The sequence below is a fragment of the Chlamydotis macqueenii genome, chromosome 2, assembly GCF_036417535.1.
Source record: "Chlamydotis macqueenii isolate bChlMac1 chromosome 2, bChlMac1.mat, whole genome shotgun sequence".
Taxonomy (NCBI): Eukaryota; Metazoa; Chordata; class Aves; order Otidiformes; family Otididae; genus Chlamydotis; species Chlamydotis macqueenii.
The window spans coordinates 62,886,348-62,911,297 of NC_141557.1; the positions used below are offsets into that span (position 1 = coordinate 62,886,348).

The 24,950-nt window shown below is 43.9% G+C and overlaps 1 protein-coding gene across 2 annotated transcripts in view; it reads right to left on the bottom strand.

Moving 5' to 3' along the window:
- The window catches only part of KCNG2 (potassium voltage-gated channel modifier subfamily G member 2), a 65,146-nt gene continuing 40,196 nt past the window's right edge, over positions 1-24,950 (bottom strand). For both annotated transcript variants that reach the window (XM_086743126.1, XM_086743127.1), the window contains exon 3: positions 1-1,522. In XM_086743126.1, coding sequence (XP_086599252.1) covers positions 710-1,522 — 813 coding nt within the window. In that variant the 3' untranslated portion in view covers positions 1-709. The remainder of the gene's footprint in view (positions 1,523-24,950) is intronic.

The window sequence follows — 24,950 nt, forward strand, 5'->3', positions numbered from 1 at the left end:
AACATTCAGTACCATAGGCAGGAAGGTTGTCTATGTATATTTCTGTCATAGGGCTAAGATACAAAGCTTAGGGTGGTAAATACGCTTATTTACTAAATAATGCATACTGCTCTAGCGCACAAGTCAGAGCTGGCAGCCCGGGCTGTGCTGCTTGATCTGTAAAACCAAGCCCCAGTAAAGCTGAAGGAATGTTTTTCTGCCCTTCTCTTCCCCTCACCCCTTGGCTTGTCTGAGGTTTGTGTTCCTTGGTGGAGCTGTTGAAACAAACTCCCTGTGCGTGGGGCACCGCAGCACAGGGAGCCTCCTCCTTTAGACCCTCGCATGCAGAGCCACACCGAGCAGGGAGGAGGTGGCTCCGCTGGCTGCTCCGCCAAATGGCACCCTGGCACAGGCTGTCCTTCACGTTACGTTCTCCTGGCTGGCTATCTTCAACGGCTGCTCCTTGCAGGTTGCCAAAAATACTTGTTCAATAGAAAAGAAAAGCCCTACGAAAAGCGATGGAGCAGAGCTGTACTTGGTAGAATTCCTAGGGGCACTTTTCAGCAGGCCCTCAAGATCAAAAGTTCGTCTTTATGGACAACCTTGTGTGTGTCTGCCCCTCATTTATGCAGTTCAGGAGGTTCTTCTTACAGAACTGCCCCCCCCCCCCCCCCCCCCCCAATGTCCACTGCTTCTTGTGCTGCCAACATATGTCTTCAGCTGTTCAGAGTCAACAACTTCTCTTGGTTTCCTGGCCCACTGCATGCTGATCCTCCTGCCCAGCAGCATCCAATGGGAAGGTAACATGGAACTGCTGTGTACTGTTACCACCTGGGAGTTTGGTGCTCTCTTCTAGCTGGCGCATCTCCCTGCTTGCTGCTCGTTGCTGCTGCTCCTTCAGCTCACTGTAGGAACGTGAAAAGGTATGAAAGATGGACGTGACTGGAAAAGCCATCAGCAAAATCCCACTCAAGATACTGCTCAGGGCTACCACCTGTCCCGGGATGCTACGAGGAACCATGTCCCCGTAGCCAACAGTTGTCATGGAGATCACGGCCCACCAGTAACTGGTGGGGACGCTTGTGAATTCTTGCTTGGCTCCCAGTTCACTCTCAGCCAAGAACACCAGTGGGGAGAAGAGGGCCATTGCGACGCAAAGGAAGAGCAGGAGGAGCCCGAACTCCCTGGTGCACCGGCGCACGGTGAGCCCCAGCGTCTGCAGCCCCAGCGAGTGCCGTGCCAACCTCATCACATACAGGATGCGCAGAGCCCGCAGGAAGCGCAGCACCAGGCCCACGCGTTCCAGGTACTTGTTCCCAGCTCCCGCTCCGGGCTTGCTGCTGTTTTTCGTGGAGACCATATCCACAATGAGAGAGATATAAAAAGGCAAGATGGCCAGGATGTCGATGATGTTGAGCGGGGTTTTCAGGAAAGCACACTTGTCCTCCGCCTGGATGGATCGCAGCAGGAACTCAAATGAAAACCACGCCACGCACACTGTCTCCAGCACAAAGATGTCATAGCACTTCTGTGAGCATTCACCCTGGGGAGAAGAGGAGCAGGAAACACAGAAAAGGGGAAGGAAAAGATTTTAGCCAAGGAGTGAACCAAAGAAACAGAGAGTGGCAGTTCTTAAAGGAAACCACCACATGAAATCGATACGAATTGCAAGGTACCAAAGTAAAAATCATCGCTGCTAATAGCAGCTGGAACAGATAACTAAAACCAGAGCTATTAGCTACATGTTTGGCTGCAGGACAGGTCAATGACGCTCAGGAGGATCCTGAGACTGCCAAGAATTTGGTGTGATGGTATCAGCTATCCGCCAGGCAGCCCACTGCTGAAAGGCCAGTGGCTCACACCTCATTTCTAATGGAGCCTTTAACACCCTTTAGAAAGGATTAGGACAGGATTCACAGATTTTAATAAATGGGTGATCCCTCCCTCCTTTTCTGATCAATAATAAATTGCTTATAAATGGCTCATAACACCTACAGCATTTTATGTTATGTGTCGTCTATAATCTATTATTCACAGAATACAGAGTATTTTTGATATTCCAGGGAACATTTATTAACATAATAGCCCTATAGTTAAAAGCTTATATAAAGTACTAATAAATGTAGGTATTTTGAAAAGAAAAAAGTACCACGAGGATAGAGTGAGGGTCTGGAGCTATAAGAATTTTTAATCACCTCACCTGTAACAACTAATGACCACGATGTCCTCCCCAAGCTTTCGGAGGCACTGGAAGAGGTGCTGTTCCCTGCAGGCTCACTGAGAACAGAGAACTCCGGCTCTCCAGTTACGGTGCCTGTAAACAAGCCAGCCTGGGTGCATTGGAACAGCAATAAACAATAATGCTGGGGATGGCCACTCTCTGATTGTTAATTCAACAGCACAAACACTATGGCAATTCTCTGCCACATCGCTGTTAGTAACTCCAGCTGAATAATAATCAGCTTCTCTAAATAAACAAATTTTGATGTGGACGATTATAGGGCTAGTGCTGTTTCCTCTCTAAACGCTCATATAAAAGTGTTAATGCTCCAGGGGCTTTGAGCGGACGGCAAGTGTATATTTATTTAAGGGAAGTGTATATTTATTTGGTGAGGCAGTCTGAGCAGTTCATGAAAACTCTTGTAAGCATGCAGGAGTCCACCCATGGTGGTGGGCTGTGTAACTCCCACTGGGTGCAACAGGTATTAGGTACCAATGTAAAACCTCATTTTGCTCGCCTATGCTAAATTATAGCAATAAAATGTCACTCAAGAGTGGCGAGGCTGCGTCAAGCTTGTCCCCATTTTATCACTGGAGAAGCTGAGAATCTGGCACATCTATAAACAGTTCTGCCCACACGCTCACCACAGGTCTTTTGCTAGGCAGAGCCAGGGAAATTTTTACTGCACAGCACCACATCCTAACTTCATCCTTCTCTAAGTGTTTATGCACACTTTTTCTCCCTGTTGTGAAAGAAAACAGCAAAGGAGTGATGAGACTTTTGCCCTCTTCACTAACGACAGCATTCCCCAAAATGTGGGGGAGTGACTGGATACACATTTCAAGGGCTGCTACACTGCTGGCAGCAAGAGCAGTGTCATCACACTGAGTATAAAGCCTTGTGTTGCCTCAATACGATAACAAAAATGCCAAGGCACACTTCTCATTTCATGCTTAATAAGAGAGTGAGACAATGACTGAGGAGATATCAATAGGAAAAAAGAATGTGAAAAGAAATCCTTAGAGACAGCACTTATGGTCCTTGTATACCCTCAGCAAGTTCGTCGATGACACCAAGCTGTGTGGTGCGGCTGACACACTGCAGGGAAGGGATGCCATCCAGAGGGACCTTGACAGGCTGGAGAGGTGGGCCCATGCAAACCTCATGGAGTTCAACCAGGCCAAGTGCAAGGTCCTGCGCATAGGTCAGGGCAATCCCAAGCACAGATACAGGCTGGGCGGAGAATGGATTGAGAGCAGCCCTGAGGAGACGGACTTTGGGAGTGATGGTGGATGAGAAGCTCAATGTGAGCCAGCAACGCACCCTTGCAGCTCAAAAGGCCAACCACATCCAAAAGGCCAAGAAGCATGGCCAGCAGGTCGAGGGAGGTGATTCTCCCCCTCTACTCTACTCTAGTGAGACCCCACCTGGAGTACTGAGTCCAGCTCTGGAGCCCCCAGAATAAGAAGGACGTGGACCTGTTGGAGTAAGTCCAGAGGAGGGCCATGATGATGATCAGAGGGCTGGAGCACCTCTCCTCTGAGGACAGGCTGAGAGAGTTGGGGCTGTTCAGCCTGGAGAAGAGGAGGCTCCGGGGAGACCTTACAGCGGTCTTCCAGTACCTAAAGGGGGCCTACACAATAGACAGGGAGAAACTTTATAGTAGGTCCTATTGCAAGAGGACCAGGGGTAATGGTTTTAAAATGGAAGGAGGTAGATTTAGACTAGATACAAGGAAGATTTTTTTTTTTTTGCGATGAGGGTAGTGGAACATTGGAACAGGTTGCCCAGAGAGGTGGTGGATGCCCCATCCCTGGAAACATTCAAGGCCAGGCTGGATGAGGCTCTGAGCAACCTGATCCAGTTGAAGATGTCCCTGGTCCTTGCAGGGGGGTTGGACTAGATGACCTTTGAAGGTCCCTTCCAACCCAAAGTATTCTAAGATTCTGTTAAACATGATGAAAGGTTGTAATGCCTTGTATTTATAGATTTTTTTTTTTTGTATTCTGCTTTCAATTGGCATATGATGTACCTCCCACTGTTTCCGAGGGAGTCATGCTGATATAGAGAGAAAAATTACTTGTCCCATTGAAACTGCTGACAAGATCTTAAGCATATTGCAGGGAGGAAGGATCTTGTTTTACTAGTGTAGTAGCTCAGATAGCCTGTCTTTAACTTCCTAATTTTGATAGGTGTGAAGACTAGAAGAAGCTTAATTTATGCCTGCCTCACCAAACTAATTTGGTCACAAATAAGTATTTTAGTCACAATCATAACACATAGGACAAAACATATTGTTTTGGGGGCTTCACGCCTATTCAGCATGATTAAGCAAGCTGTCAGGATCTCCCATCAGATACAGAACCAAGATGCTTTCACACTGCACAAATCTGTCTCCGTGGGCTGGAGCCAAAGCTCACAAAGTCAGTGGAAGGACTCAGCCTATGCCACTGTAACTTCTGACCGTATTACCAAGAAACCAGCCATCAGACTGATATTGCTCCAGAGCCCTGCTGCCTGGGAACTACTCATCAGGATATGCTTGACTTCACACCTAAGGTTGCAGGTGACTTGCAGCTCCTGATACTGTCCTTGCATGTGGGCAAAAGGATCAAGCGTTGGGAAGACAACCCATGGAAGAATACATACGGCTTGAGCAAAGCAGCAGCAATGGCAAGACTTGCTTTCTCTGAAAGGTGTATTACTACCTGGACCACCATGTACAGGAACTAGGATGTAGCTTGCCTTAAGAGACCAATTTAGCAGGAAGCATTCTGGATTCTGAGGTGCACGCATATCATTCTCGTGCCACTAACAGTCAGTGAAGCCTATGGATAATTCAACCTTGAAATAGACCTACAAAGACATTAAGGCATTTAATAGCTAATTTGGCACCTAATTTCCCCAGCACTCTCTATTTGGTGCATAAGGAAACTCTCTGAAGTCCTTCCGTGTATGAGTTTTGGTGTGGGAGCAAACAGGAGTGAAAATCATTCTTCATTAACAGACTACCAGTGGAGATGACTTTTGGAAGTCTCTATCTGCCCTCCCACACTCTGATATGTTTATCCTGTGTAGGTTCACAAACCTACAGCTTTGCTATTTGTGTCTCCAATCTGCTTGCAGAACCACATCAAGAACTGAAGCGCAGGAGCAGCCCGGCAAGCTTCGCTCAGCTGAGCACGAGAGGCTTGGAAATATCTGAAGCCGGGGTCATCCAACACAGAAGAACCAAGCTGGCATCTTTACCCATCACTGTAATGAAGAGCTGAAATGCACTCCATCCAGAGCTGATGGTGGGCTCTGGCTTTTCTCTAGTGGCTCTTTTTTTTTTCTCTAATGGCTCTTTTTTTTTTCTCTAGTGGGCTCTTCCCACTATCTGCAGCTGACAGCTAGCACTGTGAATGCCGAAGTGTTTACTTTCAGTAGAGTGGAGTGATAATGCTCTGCTACACAGAGTTCACTTTAATAGGATGAAACAATCCCCTCTTTTAGCTAATGCATAATTATCCTCAGCGAAGTCCTAGTCTTTAGCATCATTATTAACCTACTGCAATCTGAGCAAGCCCGGCTCTGTCTGAAGGCTGTCCTGACAATAAGCGGCTCTGAACAGGCTTTTAGAAAACAGACCTGTGTGTCAATTAACCTGCCAGAGGCCTTTTTTTTCACTAATTAAATGTCTTCCTGTCCCCTGGACCATGTTTCAATATCATCAAGGTATGACCTATTATTATCCTCACATGAAATCAAAACCAGTAACAGCAAAAACGTGTTCCATGCCCTTTGCTTTGTTCAGCTGCTTTTCCTTGCAGTTTTTCCCCTTGATTACAGCATTGTAAAAAACCACAATTCTTCTCTTTCTAAAACTTTTAACTATGTATTCGAGTCCAACCGGATGCTTAGGGTTTTGAGGTTTTTTTCATTCAAGAAAACAAACCAAAAATGCACAGAAAGACACACACATAGATGGAAAAAAGCAATCAAGAATTAATCAGCCATTGGAATAAGAGAAAAACAAGTCCTAAGCATCCTGCCCAAAATAGGTCTGTAGCAAATCTGTATGTTCTCAAAAAAGATCAAGTTATATGGCCATAAACACGTACATTAACAACTACATACTGCTTTTTACTTTTTGTAAGCAAAATAGTTAGCTCTCATACTAAATAATCAGAGTTCTTCGTCTTGTAATTTAATGGATACATTTTTAAGATTACATTTTCATATCTAGCTTTATGAAACTGGGCCACAGGAAAACATTTGTAGTTTTCATAACAATTTGATTTCTTTCTGTCTTTTAGAGGTCTAAACAAAAAATAGCATAAAAGGGAATCATAAGGGACACCCCCATTGCACTTCTCTCGTACTAAGACTAACATTCTTTTTTTTTTTAATGTGCAAATAACTATGCCATTAAATAAACAATATCTTAGGCTTTTGATTACAAAAAGCAGTGGTATAATAAAGACATATGGAAACAGTAGTTCTTTACAAGATGTATATGTTTATTTAAGTGTGTATGTGTGTTTCTTTCAAACAGAAAGTAGATTTTTTTTTTCCTGGGCACAAATTACCTGAGTGTGGGGAAATATCTGCAGTTGCACAGGATTTTGGGGTCATATGCTGATGTCAACTCAGGGCACAAGACAAGCAACAAAGGAAGGTCTCAGTGAGTAATTCTATGCAGTCAAATTAAAGTGAGTCTCCTTCGCTAGGTTATACAGAAATTTGCTGTCCAAAAGCCAACTGCAGTATCTTTCTTCTGGAGAAATATTTTCTTTGCCAAAGGTTTATTTGGCAAAAGGAAAGTTACAAAAAGAAATGCCGGTGTCACTGGAGTTCAAATCCAGCTGTACTCATCGCTCTGTATGTTCTCTTTAAAAGTTGCAGGCATCCTTCAGATACGTTTTGGTTTGGCTTGCGGGGTCCCTTTCACTGGTACTTCCCTGCACTGCACCTCAGAAAAATTCTCCACTGCGTGTCGACTGACTTCTTGACCCTGCCTTTGTCCTCTGGTCTCCTGAGAAGAAATTCTGACTCTCCTCTAGATTCTTGCAGACTTTGACGCCATCTTCCCCCTCTGGCATTAGGAGGTGTCAAAAGCCAGGTCACCTTTAACTGCCTCAGTTCTTGTGTTGCTTTGCACACACACTTTTGTACGGTCAGCAGCTCCACACCACTTTGAAGGAAGAAGTTTCAATGCTGCCCACTGCCCCCCTGTAGTGAAGATTTTCCTGTCAAATGTGTATGTTAAGAAAAAAAAACCCCAACCAAACATAGGAGGCACTGCATACAAAAATACTTACATAAGCCTTAAAATCATGACATTTCTACAATGATTTTTTTTTTTCTCCTCCAATTGCTTCTTTTTACTGGAGCCTTCTGGGTCATGTACTTCAAGTATTTCTCCGTGCACATTAGAACAAACTCTTTTTTAACAAAAATGTGAAACTTGAAATGCTGATGTAACTGAGGTCTCAGCACCAGAGATCAGTGTTAAGGGATGCAGACAAAGTCCCTGAGGCTGCCACACAAGGTCTGCCCACAGCCTGGACACCGTGCTGCAGCGAGGGAGACAGTCCCCAGCCCAGCAGTTTAGGGTGTCCCCTCGGATTTGGGCTGGAGGCTGTTTCAGTGAATGTCCGCAGAGAGATTCAGAGGACAAACCCCCCACTTCCAACTATTCAGCAGCCCAACGCTTGGAGCACTTGCCCGGCTTGTGAGGGACCCAGCCCCTGCTGCGAAGCAGGCAGGGTGGAAGCCTGTACCTTGCTCTGTCTCAGCCCGCGGGAGCGCCCGGAGCACCGGGTGCTGGGTCACCAACCTCTCCCATCCCTGCTATCGCTGTGAAATGAAGAAGCCTTCCCTGAGAAAAATTCCAGGAAAACAGCAACATTCCCAGAAATGTGCCTGCCCAACAAATCCCAAAGATCTCACACTGGCACTTTGTGATGAAAAGCAGTTTTCTGATGAAAAGCGATTTTCTGATGAAAGCATCCAGTCAATTTTCACCGTAAGGATGCGTGCATGACTCTTGCGATGTGGCCCACTGTTGGAAGGGCAGCATCACACCCTGCCCTCGGGCGCAGGCACGCTCCCTCCACCACTGACCACCTACAGACTCGGTGACAGCAATCCAGTACATCTACCATTAAAGCCAGGGTCAGGATGAACTTGCAGCCAGCCTGCTCCGAGTATTTCTTGTGCTCCTGAGAAAAGATGATTCAGCTACTGCACAGTCTGTCCTTAAAGCTGCCTGGCTGTGAATTCAAAGTAATGGTTTCTGTTTTTAAAGTTGCCAAGGGGCCATGAAAGAGCCCTTTGCTTTTTGCTGTACACACTTTGATCTGCAAGAAGAGCTTAGTCCGTGCTTCATCTTTCAGCCCAGCTGCTAGAAAAGGTAACCAGGGCCTTGCCTTCAGTGGGGAGGGCTGTCATTAACGGTTTGCAGTCCTGTTACAGACACAGCATAGCTCTCATACAATTGTTCCTGTACAACTTGTCTTTGCTGAAGAGAAAGAACAAGGAGGTGAGCAGGACACCTACTTTAGACTTATCTCTCTGGATTTCCTTTGATCCCGAGACAGCACAGCCCCAGTCACCACTTTTCAAAACCTCTCAGCCTGTCATTTTTATTCTGCCCGTGAAGCTGCAAAAAAAACATGGAACAAGGACAGGAACAAGGGAGATGCCAAAAGACTATGGCAACTGCTAGAAGGTAACTTCAGGGTGTGCTAAAATCCACAGCCAGAGTCTAATCTGCTTGTAAAATTACATGCCGTGCTATTCAGCTGCAGCCAAGAGGTCACTGAGATACCTGCACATGCCTTACATTTCTGTCTGGCTATATTTATGGAAAGCTCAGAAAAGTTCTGGGAGTCAATGGGAGGGAAAAGAAGACTAGGAGTGCATAAGAAGTTTACCTGTGCACTGTGGTAGCCTATGACCACCCTTGCAGACTAAATAGGAGGGAGAAAGAGATGGCATTCACGAGCCCAGAGGCTGCAGAAGGATCCAGCTGTGTCTCCTCGAGTTACGCTGCCCAATCCAAAAGCAGCCTGCTGGCTTGGGCCATCTCAGCCACAAACTGCATGACCAAAATTAGATACTCCAGGTAGGACTTGGGTTTCTAAGCCATAAATATTGAGTCTTGTTACCTTTTTCCCTACAAATATCTTAACAGCTTTACTCTGACTGCATGGATTTGGCATATATATCTGAACTGCAGAGAAAGACACAGACATGGGGGATTCAATCACCTACCTACCAGGCAAGACTACTGTTGTGATCCCAAGGCTGTCCTCCATTGCCCTGCCTCCTTCACTTACTGTCCCTGCCACATGCAGATATATTCTTCTCTCTCCTGCTTCCTTTTGCCCCAGTAGAGTTGCTGGGAAGAATGGAAAGCAGGTTAGGTAGTGCTAGACATGCACAAAATGCCCCCTCATGAATATCGTCTTCTCAACTAGCTTTTCTCACACCTGCATCCACTTTTAGTACACACTTCTCCAAAAACAACAGTATTAGTTAGAGGGAAACAAATGTTATCTGGCTCTACTTTATGGAAAGCAAACAAAACCCTAAAATCTGCAAGAAGCAAGAAACACATAAAGAATAAAACAGACCATAAATGCCTATGAAACAGAACACCATCAACTTGGCAGATTTTCAGATGCCTATCAGTAACAGCACAGTACCTCACCTGGAGAGTCTAGGGGGATGTGAAGACATCTAACATCTTAAAACTCCTCAGACTCCGTGACTGCGTCTGGGAGCAACTTGAGGGAACAGTATGCACTCCAGCAGCCATCTGCTACTATCTCCCCATCTGATCATACCACACATCAGGAGAGAGGGGCTATCCTGTAAAACTTAAGAAGGAGTGAGGCACCTTGGGTAACATTTTTTGAGGATACTTCTTAAGGCTCTGCTGCATTCTCACTGCCTAGTGATCTCCTCATGGGCCAGTATTCCCTACACTTTGTATTTCTTTGGTTTTCTCTTGTTTGTAATCTGCTTCACTACAATGAGCACACATAGCTTCTCACAACCTGCAGTTTTCACCTTTGAAACAAGCCTTGACATCAGTTCCTTCTTGCTTCCCAAATACACACATGCAAAACAACCAACACTTGTATTTGGAGCTCACTGACAGATTCCAGTATGTAAGTGAAGGATTAGATTTGTTCAGAAACCACCCACGTTCAACAAGGATGGTTCAAACTGGAATGACTTGGGAGAGTAACTAAAGCTTACTTGGATGGCTGGTGAAATAGAAAACCTTTCTTATAAACAGACAATTAAATGCACTTGACTTCTTTACCATCATCAAATAAAGGCAGAGAAAAGACACGTTTGCTGTCTGTAAATAAACCAAGGGGACAGGATCATCTAATAGTTTGGATTGGAAGAGACAATTAAAGGTCATCTAGTCCAATCTCCCTGCAAGGACTAGGGACATCTTCAACTAGATCAGGTTGCTCAGACCCCCATCCAACCTCGCCTTGAATGTTTCCAGGGATGGGGCATCTACCACCTCTCTGGGCAACCTGTTCCAATGTTCCACCACCCTCATCGCAAAAAAAAAAATTCTTCCTTGTATCTAGTCTAAATCTACCTCCTTCCATTTTAAAACCATTACCCCTTGTCCTGTTGCAACAGGACCTACTATAAAGTTTGTCCCCATTTTCCTTTTAAGCCTCCTTAGATACTGGAAGACCGCTGTAAGGTCTCCCCGGAGCCTCCTCTTCTCCAGGATGAACAGCCCCAACTCTCTCAGCCTGTCCTCAGAGGAGAGGTGCTCCAGCCCTCTGATCATCATCATGGCCCTTCTCTGGACCCACTCCAACAGATCCACGTCCTTCTTATTCTGGGGGCTCCAGAGCTGGACTCAGTACTCCAGGTGGGGTCTCACTAGAGTAGAGTAGAGAGGCAGAATCACCTCCCTTGACGTGTTGGCCATGCTTCTTTTGATGCAGCCCAGGATGTGGTTGGCCTTCTGGGCTGCAAGCACGCAATACTGGCTCATGTTGAGCTTCTCATCCACCAGCACCCTCAAGTCCTTCTCCTCAGGGCTGCTCTCAATCCATTTGCTGCCCAGCCTGTATTTGTGCTTCGGATTGCCCTGACCCAGGTGCAGGACCTTGCACTTAACCTGGTTGAACTCCATGAGGTTTGCATGGGCCCACCTCCCCAGCCTGTTAAGGTCCCTCTGCATGGCATCCCTCCCCTCCAGCATGTCGACCGCATCACACGGGTTGGTGTCATCGGTGAACTTGCTGAGGATGCGCTCTATCCCAACGTCCATGTCGCTGACAAAGATGTTAAAGAGGGCTCGTCCCAATACTGACCCCTGAGGAACGCCACTCGTCACTGGTCTCCCCTTGGACATCGTCCTGTTGACTGCAACTCTCTGAATGTGGCCATGCAGCCAATTCCTTATCCACCAAGTTGTCCGTCCATCACATCCATGTGTCTCCAGTTCAGAGACAAGGCTATCATGTTGGACAGTGTCAAAACTGTGATGGGATGAAAAGAAGCACTATTTAGTGACGTGGTCAAATGTTTTCATTCAGGTCTGTCTGGACATGCTGAAAGTACTGCTATCTCCAGCCACTACCTGTCTGTTTACAGTCCCCAGCTCATCCCACTGAATGAGATATATGATAATTCCTCAGCTCTCTTCTGTGCAAAGTCCAACATGATAACTCACTGGTTGGTCATGCTACAACAGCTGACTTTGTTCGGTAGTGGCTGGAAAGGGCAACACCATCAGCTAAGTAATGGCAATCAGCAGGTGAGGTAGGAGTGAGAAGGAGAGGGACCTAACATGCTCAGTTTGCACTAGCCATTTGCAAAGAGAACCCATGACTAATTGAAAGGACAGTGCTGGCAAAAGAAATAGCTACACCAGTTTTCAGAATCTGCACTCCAGAAGACACATGAGGTTCCAAAAGACCCCCCCCCGCAAGAACAGGGAAGGCCAGAAACCTTAAGATTAAGCTTCTCAGTTTCTGGAAATGGTGGTGTGATGTGGTACCCGTGATGGTGATGTGATGTGGTACCCGTGACAACAGGGGACTCCACTCACCTCAGAGGACCCCTGCAAGTCCTACCTTCCTATAATGTTCACCTAGCAAAGGAAATGATGCGCTTGATGCTGCTAGAGCTGGACCTTGTGGGGTCTGAGATCCCTACCTGGCTTGTCCACAGCTTTTGTCTGTGCATGTGTGTAAGAGGTAAGTAGGCTCTAAATAATAGAGAAGTACAACCTGTATGTACAGGAACAGGTTTACTGCCATCTGCTTGAACAAATACTCTGAATCAAAGCACTGGTAGCTGCATCTGGGGTCTGCTTTGGCAATTTTACAGGATCTCAGTGCCATCTGGAAACTGAAGACAAACAGCTTCACAAGAAGACACAGGTCCACGAGAACAAGAGGTTATATTTGAAACTCAAGAACTCCCACAGCATTTGAGGCAGAATTTCACAGGCCGCTGCCCACGACGCTTTCTTTCTAGCAGCTTTGCCCTGCAGCAGACCCTCTCTGAGGGAAACACCCGCGGGTGACGTAGCAGTTCAGGTGTGTCCATGGCTCCCACACAGCCTGCCGTGCTTGGACCAGGCATGAACCTGCACAGCCTGACCTTAAGGTGCTCAGCACAAAGGATGTGTTCATTAGAGTCACTGCCACAGACAGAGGCAGCAACACAGAAAAAGAATGATGATTTCAGCAAGCAATAATGTCATCCAAAGAACAGCTTCACTTTAAAAATACTGATGTTCTCTGTGTTTGAGTAAAAATTACCTTGGAATTTTCTATTTCCATATTTCCAGAATGCTTTTCTTGGTTTTGGCCCACTTTTTCACTGAAATTGAAAGTAAAATACCCCAACAGAATAACTGAACACCAGAAGGTTCCTTGCTGACAAGTGTCCCCCTCTCCCCCTGATTTCACATGAACTAGAAATCTTCCTCCTCAGCCCACTCTCTTCTAGCTCTGATAAAAGGCATCATATCCCCCGAGGTGTGGAAACTACAATGCTTTTTTTTTTTTCCAAAAATCCATTCTCTGTAAACCTAAGCAAATGCTCGATCCTGAGCTTTTATGTGAAGAAGCCCAGTTACCCTGCAAATTAAGAAATCTTCTGATTTCTGGAGAACAATCCCAGCTTGTAATTTCTATCCTAGTGCTCTGAAAACAAAACAGACTCAGTTGTTGCTTGAAAAAACTTGAGAATGGCACTTGGCACTTACAGCACACCTCCTTCTCATAAACGTGGCAGGACCGCAAAAACAAAAAAAGGGGGTTATCTCCCGTAAGTGGCAGCATAAATTAAAACACTGCAGAACCAGAGTCCTTGCCAAGGGCACTTACGTGCAGTTGGAACAGTTTCCCCAGAGAATGACAACATGTAGACCCAAAGCTCTCCTCTGAAAGGACGAGCCCAAGACAGACAGGGCTGTGTTACACAGCAGTGGCATTCCCAATGCTTTCACACCGACCCGACACCTGGGAAAAGATGCTGCCATGGTGGCACATGGCTGTGCTCACAGATACACACCAATATACAGTGTCTAGGGCTGTGGTCATTCTAAACCCACCCTCCTCTTTTCTTCTCCTTCTCCTCAAGCTTGTCTCACACTAAAAAGGAATCTCAGTCTTGTTCTCTCTCTAATTGTATTAAAAAGAACAAGTGATTCTTAACAGCATTTTAAAGCACATTTTCCCTCTTATTTCCCCTTCTTTTAATCCCTGTTTTAGAGACTCTTCCGCTCCTCCTGCCTCCCTCCCACTTATTGCTAGTTCTGTTTTATTGACCCACATTAGCTTTACTGGTTCCGGCAACCCTGTAACCCGTGATAAAAGTTGTGAGTGTCTGGTTTTTTTTGCTTGGAGGAAAGGAGGACAGAGTCAAGCTTACTCTTTTCCTCTTACATTTTTTTTCCAAACCTGTTTTTTCCCCCCTCTCTTTCCCTTTATCCTATTATCTGAAAGCAAGTGAAGGATTCGCCTGTGTTGCCTGTGGGTACATTTGCTCTCCCGCTGGTAGTGGCTCAGTCGCAGCCAGCTGCCTGCTACTGCATTGCCCTTGCACGAAAACGCTGTAAGCTGTACTCCTGCGCTTGCAACGTGGGTGAATTTTTCTAAGGCAGATCTGACCACCGCGAAACCCTGTACTCTCCTATATTCCCCTCTTTCTGCTCAAGGCCATGGTAACAGTGTCTTCTGTGACAGCAGAGCAGCATGTAAGCACTGCAGGGCTTACCTTACATTAGCCAATACTTCTACTGTGTATGAAGGTATCTGGCTGTGGACTGGGAGAAAATATCCACAGCTTCTGCCCACAGACACTCTGTGTGCAGGCCTTTCAGGAGGGTGCTGCAATTCCTCTTCTGTCATCATCTCTACCCGGTGCAGCGTCTGCCAAGTTTCCAACACGACTCAGGATGTACTGGATGTCTGGGACCTTCACACTATTCTCTGTATTTCCTATTTGTATCCAGTCTTAGAAAATGAGCTGGAACAGAGGGAAAGGGGGCGGGGGGGCTGTGTGTGTGTGCCTGTATGGGAAGGTGAGGGCATGAGGGCCCTGCCAGTGAACGGCGGCCAGAGGGCCGGTTTGGCATGTATCCTGGTTAACAGCCCACTCCGGCTGAGCCAGCCTGCTCATGAGTGACCTGCAAGCTCGACTCTGAACCACAGCTAACACTGGGGCTAAGCCCTGCCAGGTACATGCCTCAGCCCCGGCAGCACCCCCACAAACACAGCCAGTGCTGGACAAGATACCTTGGTCAGGATGCTGCCTTCATGGGGCCAGACTCATCCCAGGTCACTGCTCTTCAGAAAGCTTCCAGCCTTCGGAGTTTTTCTGGCCACCCTCACATTAATCACAATTATGAACTGCCACTGCTCATTTCATCTTACTGATGACTTCAGGTCTCATTACACATGAGGGCCAAGGAAGCTCCAGATGTACAGCATCCTCACTGGCACCTCCTGCACAAGGGACCAGCACTCCTGCACCACCAAGTTGGAGAGGGGATGGCAACTGCTCTGCCACCTGTAAGAAGGGGCTCTTGAGCTCATCACCTGGGGAGCAGAGGACCTCACCAAGCGGCTCATAAATTGCACCCACAGTTTCAACTGAGCTGAGAACATCATGTTCAGAAGGACCAACAGAATATATTTAAAATCTATGAGAGGTACTCAAGCACCTCTAGATAAACAGTTTCCACTGCTAATCACCCACACTGTAATACACCTTATTTAGAGCATGAGTTTGTCTAGCTGCAGGTTTCAGTTATTGTTCACTGTTGTCCACAGACATTCTCTTTTTCTGGTGCTTACTGCATTAAAAACTCTTCTAGTGTCTCACTATAAAGCAGAATTTTCAGATTTTAAGTAATTAACTTTTTTTTCCAATTGACTTGCTTAAGGATCACAATCTGGACACAGTATCTCAGGCGTCATGCTTTGTCTCTTAACTAGCATGTCAGATGGGAAATCATGTACAGCTGATATTCCACCAGGGTCTCTAAATCCTTTCTTAGTCCCTACTTTCCAAAAAAGTCTTCTGTGGGCTCTCTGTGCTCTCTACACTTACAGGTTGCACTCTGCTGATGAACACGCAGTTATCTCCCCATGTTCAAATCAGTTCAGCTTACTCTGCCAGACACTTCCAGTCCCTGACTAGTGTGTGATTTCTGTGCTACCTGTAAATTTCATTTGCAATTGTTTTGTATTTTCCCCCAAACCACCAGCAAAACACCTAAGTAGCTCTAGGCCAACATCAGAGACATTTGCATGCCTTGGTGTACACTGTCACTGGATGATGATCTCTCAGGTTAGTTTTCTGCCACTTCAAGATCTAACAGAAGTTTTAAAAACATTTAATGAGAGGTAAGTTTTTTTAAAATGACATTTTTATTAAGGAAAGATGTTGCATGGCACTAATTCAAATATCTTACAGAAGTATGAGTACCTACATCAGAAGTTATTTTTTTTCAGAAAACTTCATAACCTTATAAAAATTATATTAAGTTTGACTAATGAGCGGTATTCTACATAGACTAGAATTAATTATGCTGTTGTGCTCAAAAATGTTGTTGATTGATCAGTACCATCTTTTTCATGTTTTTACTTAGAACTAATATCATGCTTACCTTTAGAAAATCCAACAACCTTATCGTTTTCTCACAGTTCTTTCCTAAGCCTTTGTTAAAAACCTATTGCAAAACTTTTAAACCTTTTTTTTTTTTTCATTTCTATACCACTCTTCTGTCTTAATTTGTCTTGAATCTAAATGTCTCCATGGACAATGCAAAAAGTTCCCAATTTAAAAAACTTCCATATTTCATCTCAATCACTGCATTTTAAGCAATGAAAATGTAAGCATTTGTAATGTTAAATGATTTAATGCAATTTTTCTAAGTGCTGTACACATGAATCAGCTCATTACCTCAGCCTAGCTATATGAGGTCTGGCCAAATGTAAATCTGGTTGCTTTCTTTCATTCCAGATCTCCAGAATTGATAGCAACATATCCTGGAGCTCTGAGATGAAATTTCCAGATGACATTTTTATTAAAATAAATGAAAGATTTCTCTCTTTCAGAACACTAGGACAGTACTCAATAAGCCCATACAGCACAAGCTCTCTTGCAAAAGGCAGTGGAGCAATCTATGGAATAAAGAAGCTGTGCTGTACCCTCAGGATATTACAAAGTAGGCTATACGGAGTAGCTGTAGCAATTTTACAAACACAACTGAAGGCCAAGCAACTATTATTGTGACATTGCTTCAGAGACTCCCTGGATTATTTACCTGGAATTTAGGAGAATAAACCCAATGGTAGGTATAAATAGTTATGGTGATGGACCAGAGAAATAGTAAAAGAAACAAAATACAGAGCACGTTTTGCTGGTTGAGATACATTGCACCAAACATAAACCAGTTAAGAATGTGACAGTTTCTTCCAGTGCTTTTATGGAAGAGTCTTAGCTGTTTAATTATTTATCACTAATGTTAAATTGCAGCATGTATATACAGTATTTAAAAGAAGACCTGAGCCTTCTATTTATTCCTGAGAAGATATTCTGTAGACTGAAAGAGTTCATTAGCACAGCACAAAGTTATTAAGAAGTCAACAGGAATTTTATCTTATCCAACTCTTGCCTCATCCCTGAGCTAACAGCTCATCCCTGAGCTAACAATACTCTCTCCATTTCTTGACTTTTAAGCCTAAAACACTGCAGAGACTCTCAGGTGGTTCCCACAGTCTATATTGCAACCTACTATCCTCAAAATCTTCCAGGGCAGCTCCTTGTCTCACAGGATTTCTCTCTTTACTTGGGAAAGGCAGCTCAGGAAAAGATGCTGCAGTGAGACCCAAAGCTGGTAAGAGCCAGGCATGAACAGCTCAGGCAGTAACTTTGCCAAGATGGGGAATTTTGAGCAGAGGGTCTGCAGGCTCACTGTGGGTCTCTGTGCAAACCTGTTCCACAGGTGTCCTCACCCTGCCGTGTCCTCCCCCACCAATCCAAAGGCACCTCTTAGTGAGAGAAAATACAACATTCCCCCTAACCCCTCTGATAAAACAGAGAAAGATTTTATTACTGGGACCATGTTTTCTTTTATCTTTTGAAGGGGTTGCCATGACAGAACAGCTAGATATGTCTGCTAAAGTTTAAATAGCTTCAATCAAGCAACAAGGCTGGATTTTTTTTTTTTTTCAAGTGAGGGAGGACTGCAGAAAGTAATTATTTTTTTTTTTTTTACCAAGAGAGGCAAGCAAGCCAAGGAGAACAAATGACAAGAGCTCTCCCAAAGTAGTCACGACTAAATACAACCAGTTGTATCCAGCACTCTGCCCACACAAGGAATATCAAGAATAACCAATTACTCCTTCAAACATTTTCTACTCATTAGCAGCTTAAGGTAGCCTTCCAAAGGGGAAGGACTATACTTGAAAAGAGTTGGCAAAGCTGGCATGTGGTTTGCTCTTTGACCTGGGGCTTTCCAGGCAGCTGGAGTCCTGGGCAGCGGCGGGTAGAGCAGGTACGTTGGGCACTGCATTGGGCAACAGCGATGCTGAGGGTGCATAACACCAAATGTGTTTCCCCAGTGTGTGAATACAACAATCCTGAATTCAGTAAAATAAACTGACACCAAGATATGCTCTAACAGATGGATTTCAACAACCAGTGAAGGAAAGACTTTGATTCAGATCCACAAAGGAAAGATTAATACATGTATTTCTTTTACATTAAGGACTGTAACAAGCACAGTTCCCAGTAAAATGATCAAAGGACATGATCACCACTTCTTGATATTTGCAAAGGACATTTTGCCATTAGTCTTATATTTGAAATTCCATGCGAGTCAGATAAAAGACACACACCACTCAAAAAACCCACCCAACTCCACATTTAAGGTTTAGATTGAGCAGTGCAGTGGTTCTTGACTCCTTGATTTTAAAGCTCTCTGTGCGACCCACAAAAGCAACATCACTTTTATCTTTCAAACCTCATAACTTTCAGCTGCTTTCAGACAAGCCTGAGCTGTCTGAAAGGCAACATGCACAGCAAATTTCTCTGACCATCTCTGTGGAGCTGGGAGACCACACTATGATGACTCAGACTTGCACTGCAGAACTTTGCTCTTACTCCTCAGTTTTGGACTCTGAGAATATCATACAGTAATTGCATCTTGCATGAAAAAAAATTTCCTTGCTTAGAAACCTATCTCACAGCCTGAGGCATGTGTCCATGTATCTGAATAGCAGTGTAGATGTAATTTTTATTTCTGTTATGATGATGGTCATAGACATTGTGTTTAAGGCATTCTGTCCCAAAGCATTCACAATCTAAGTGCAGGACTACACTGAACAGGTGATGAAACTACCGGAGGCAGATTGAGCACATAAATAAAGCAAACTTTTGCTTATTGCCGATGACCAAAGCTGTGGGTAAAGGATGTTCTCAAAGCCTGTGACTTGGACTGTGTATTACCATTTTGATTTAAGTACCATCTGAGCAGAAAACCTACCTTAAGCTTATGAATGAAAAAATAAGCAGCATCTTACTGTTAGTTAAAACACAGCTCTGCACTGCTGCGAATCCTACACCCCTTAAGTAAGGGCATGTGAATATGAAAGTGAACATGAATCTCCTGTGTCTACAGGAACGTCCTTGTGCACAATGTTGTAGAAAAGGCAGGTGACAATTGTTACTGAGTCATTTGGTCTTCCCCTGGCCTCCAGCCAGCTGTGGCCTGAACTGCCTGAAGCAAACACAAAATGCAAGCCAGCAACGCAGGGGATGAGTACATCAGGAGATCGGTTCAGATGCTGTAACTGGTGATATTGTTACAGCTCATGGCTTTTGCATTTAAACAGCAGAGCTGAGAGAATGGTATAATGAATTATCAGATGATCCCCAGGGAAATTAGTCCAATTCCCCAAGATTCCTTTTATAAAAAGTCACCCTGAGTGCCTGTATACTATAAATAGTTATCTGTAATACCAGCTGGGAGATTTTTTAAAATACATGTTTTATGTTGACTGTATTGTAATTTCTAGAACAGTTTATTCCGCAAGTAAAGGAAAAACACAAGCTGCAATTTTATGAAGACTTTCATTCATGAAAACACACCATCTATGCACCACATAAACATGTGGCTCCAAGTTAAAATCAAGAAGGTCTCAGTATCACATGCAGAAAAACAGCTGAAGAGTCACAAAAGACAGAAAGTGCTAAAAATGAGCTCTCCAGTAATGAAAAGCTTCATTCCAGAGTCTTGACCAGAGTACCATCTCAGGATGGAAAGCACCAACAATAACAACTGTTTTACTCCTTTACATCACTTTTCACTGAAATAAGTAAATGATTCTATATAAAAATGACATTTTTCCCCACCCAGAAGTACCTCAAACTGCAAGTTTTGAGACAAGATGATATCATTCATTCAACAAAATGTTTGGCATTTCTGACACACTGAGGCCCTGAATACTTATATTTCTTCCTGTTTAGCTACTTATTTAGATTACAAACCTAAACAAATTAATAGTTAAACCACAGAATGGTTGAGGATGGATGGGACCTCTGGAGGTCATCTAATCCAGCCCCCTTAACTTGCTCAATCAGGGCCACCTAGTTGCCCAGGACCATGTCCAGAGACCTTTTGAATATTTCCAAGGATGGAGACTCTGACTACCCTGAGCAACCTGTGCCAGTGCTCAGTCACCTTCACAGTGAAAAAGTGATTCCTGATGTTTAGATGGAATCTTCTGTGTTTGTGCCCATTGCCTCTGGTCCTGTCACTGGACACCACTGAAAAGAGTCTGACTCCATTCTCTTTGCATCCTCCCTTCAGGTATTTATGGCTCTCTTTGAGCCTTCTCTTCTACAGGTTGAACAGTCCCAGCTCTCTCAGCCTTTCCTCATATGTGAGGTGCTCCAGTCCATCATCTTTGTGGCCCTTCGTTGGACTCTCTCCAGTATGCTCATGTCTCTCTTGTCCTGGGAGCCTAGAACCGGACACAGGACTCCAGGTGTGGCCTCACCAGTGCTGAGCAGAACGGAAGGATCTCCTCCCTCAACCTGCTGGCAATACGTTGCCTAATGCAGCCCAGGAGACTGGCAGCCTTCTCTGCTGCAAAAGCATGTTGGTGGCTCATAGTAAACCTGGTGTCCACCAGGACCCCCTTGTCCTTTTCTGCCAAGCTCCTTTCCAGCTGGGTGGCCCCAGCATATATCTGGTGCATGTGGTTGTTCCTCGACAGGTGCAAGACTCTGCATTTCTCCTTGCTGAACTTCATGAGGTTCCCATCAGCCCATTTATCCAGCCTGTTGAGGTCCCTCTGCATGGCAGCATGACCTTCTGGCCTATCTGCTACTCCTCCCTGTTTTGTGTCATCTGCAAACTTGCTGAAGATACACTCTGCCCCATCATCCAGATCATTAATGAAGATGTTGAACAGGACTGGACCCAGTATGGAACCCTGGAGTACTCAGCTAGTTACCAGCCTCCAACTAGACTGTGTCAGTCATCACCACTCTCTGGGCCTGGCCATTCAGTCAGCTTTCAACTGATCTCACTGCTCATCCAGCCCCTACATCAATAGCTTGTGTATGAAAAGCTACTGAGAATCATTATATAAGACTCTCTCAACCTTGTCTGAAATTACTTTGGTGTGTACCTTTGTGAAATGAAATCCTTAGTCACAAGATTGTTTAAAATGCACATTCACAATTTATCTATTCCCTATCCTCACCAATATGAAAGTTGAAGCACAGTGTGTAAATTAAGCTTAGAAGGTTAAATAGTTTCAGGCTTCTTTATGAGCTATTATTAACTTCATTATTTATGAGTCTCTCTCTTTGTTGTAACGCTCTTCAGCTGAAGGTTATTGAACTGTAACTTCCTATCAGAGCATCTTTAATTAGACTAGCTTTTCCCAGTAAGTTAGAAAGCAGAGTTGGTGAAGAAGGAAGCACTCTCTGATCTTCTCCTGTTTTACACTGTGGTACTACAAATGATTGAGCTCAGTGGGACTCAGGCCTATAAACGCTTTTGTGAATCAGGACAAAATGCTTGATGCTCTCTGAGTTGACCACCTTTTTCTGTGATGAGGAAGATTGTCTAACAAAAGAAAGAAGCTTTCTTCTTCAGATAGAAATGGCTGACATTTCTGTTTTCACCAAGAAGAAAAAGGAAGAATCTAGTATGATGATCATCCAGCTTTCAGTTGAATCTTTCAATGTCTTACGGTTTTTCAGCTTTTGCTGCGTTGTTAAAGCTTTGGCTGTAATGTATCCCCAACTGGTTTAAGACTCCTGTGATGTATTAGCTGCTTTCCTTGAGTCACTCCATTTGTTTAGAGAACTGAGAAGCCCACTTAAAGGTATCATATGCCTAAAATGCCTTAAGGATGCTCTATGTCTCTGGCTATTTCTATGTCTTGGAGATCATTTTTGTGGTGGTCTTGAAAGAACTCAGTGCCTGAGGGCTCCTGCTCAGCAGTGTTTTGCCTTAAGGGGAGACTTTTCACCATTAAATCTAGATCTTGCATAGGAATCTCCTATTCTGAAAATTTTTAAATTATAAATTAATTATTGCTTTGTTATTTTACATGAAAGAATCTGACTCTCTTCACTGGTTTATTTTCTTCATACGTTTAAAGTGTCCCTTTCTTGAAATTTCCAGAAGCAGCTATTATGCATATTACTGGATTAGTGGTTATTATTTAATTTAATCAACAAATAAAAGCTAAACGAGAAAAAATTGACAAGATAAAATATATGTCCTAGTTTGGCAAGTAAAAAGTTGTTTAGGATCTGATTCTGTTAGCTTAACTGACAATTGCACAGCATCTGAAATAGATGATACTACTTCTAAAAAAGAGTAACACCCGAGACGAATCAGGGTGACCATTAGTAAGAACAAGACAGCTACGGTGCATGGGAACATGATCCTTCCCACTCTTGGTAAACTACTAGGAATTGTCACTGCCATCTAGAACATCTAGAGCAGTTAATAAAGTTTTAAAAAGTATGATTGATTCTTTTTCTATATTTTAAAAGAGATAGGCATGCACCTAAAATAATTTCTTCATCCACTTGGTAATCACTTCTAACTTTTAAGGTCCCACGTTTACATCTGTCTGAGGTCACTTACATCTCTGCAGGACATCACTGGGTGTAACTGCTGGTCCACTCAGATGGCATTAAAGGATTGGGGTATGAAAAACTGCTCTCCAGCATGTTTTGTTTTGGTTTTTTTTTTTTTCATTATTGGTTCCCCTCTCTTTCCCTGAAGCAATAACAGGACAGATAGGTGGCACATAAACCTTTTGTTTTCTGAAAAATGCCAGCTCAAGGAAAAGACCACTGCTTGTTAGCCAGACTATCTATGACACCTCTGACACGGAACCCAAGCAGCAGTAATGCCAGCCAGAGAGCCTGGAAAATGTACACACCAAGTATGGTGCGTCCTTGAAATAATATTTACTGTTTATTTGTTCCTTAGCCAGGAGGGATGCACATACATTTTCTGCTTGTCAGGAGACTGCAAAACCAGACCAAAGAGCTATCCCTGGGCACGAACTTTAAACCAGGTACTAGGGATACACCTCAAGATGATTAACGTGACTTCAAATTCACATAAGCTCTGTCCTTTCTACACCTGTTATTTGATGAGCTGCATCGGCTGGCTAAGCCATGCACAGACGACACTCAAGGAGCCTGCAGCCTAGGGCTCTGATCCTACAAGCAATTCCATGTGAGCAGATGCCTGACTCCTTGCCCAGCCCGACTGAGGCCGAAAAGACCTACATGAGTATTGACATCCATTTGTGCAGGACCAAAATCAGTCACTGTGTATGACTCCTGGCATGACTAATTACAACTCAAATAGAGTGTTAATCTGCACTGATTCAGTAGCAGGTGAGGAACATTGGAGATGAACTAAGCTACGTAAGAAGTGATCCTTCATCTGTCCCTTGCGCTAAAGAACCACCTTTGTCTCAAAGAAAATAACCATTTCCACTCTGTCCACAGAGCTTCTCCGTGCAAAGGGCAGAACAAAGCCTATTTGCAGGAGCTCTGTGCTGTTAGAATTTAAGGGCACAGAAAAACATCAGATCATTTATTCTGATCTTCTCTGTATTGCAAGCATTTCACCCTTCTAATTTGAACTGAAACCAGCAGTTTACTTTCGACTGAAGGAGAGTGTGTTTAGCTGAAGGCTACCTTCCAGAAGGGCACTGAGCTTTGAACTGAAAGCATAAAAAAATACAAAATCCACTAATTTTCTTCCCAGTCTGCCCGAGTAATTAATCACTCTGGTATTAAATAACAGCACCTAGTTTCCCATATGAATTTATCAGGATTCAGCTTTTAACCATGCATCCTCTCCCTACTTAATTTAAAGGTCTTTTAGATGATACAGTTCTCCTCCCTCTATAAAAATTACTTATTTGCTTAATCCACTCACCTTCCTTTGTATAATCTAAATAAACTGAAATGTTCGGGTTTCTTATTGTATGGTATTTTCTCCAGGTGTCTAATATTTATAGGTTTTTTCACCCTCTCCAATTTTTCAAAACACCATTTGAAAATACAAATGCGAGATCTGACTGCAGTATTCTAGTGTCAGTCTCACCAATGCCACATACAGGCACAAAATAATCTTCCAGCTTCTAATTACTACTCCCCAGCTTCAATATTCATGGATCACGTTAACCCTTCTGACTTTACGCTGCAATAGGAACTTACATTCAGTTGCTTGTACCCTAAATCCTATTTAGAGTCTCATTTTGAGAATCAGACTCTGCTTTTGCAAGAGTAAGTCTACATTAATCTTTACTGTACAATTTTGCATTCAACTATGAAAATGTGCTCCTTTTAATGGCCCTAGCCTATCAAGAAATCCAGGCTTCTCTCATATGCTAGCTCTATCCTCATTATTACCCTGCTCCACCCAACAAATATTAGTAGCCTATTATTATGAGTCTCTATTTATGTTCTGATCTTTAGTAAAAATCTAAGGCTCCTAAACTCTGGTAGTTCTGAAAGTAATTGTTCAGCTCTCACTTAAACCTAGGAACATTTAAACACTAAATACATTTCAGTTTTCAACAGTAAAATATCCCTTGCACTTAAAATTCCAGAATACTGGAGCACTGTTGGTTATCTACAGTATAAGGCAAGTGTTTTGGAAATGATCTTTTCTTTAAAATGAGTAGGGCAA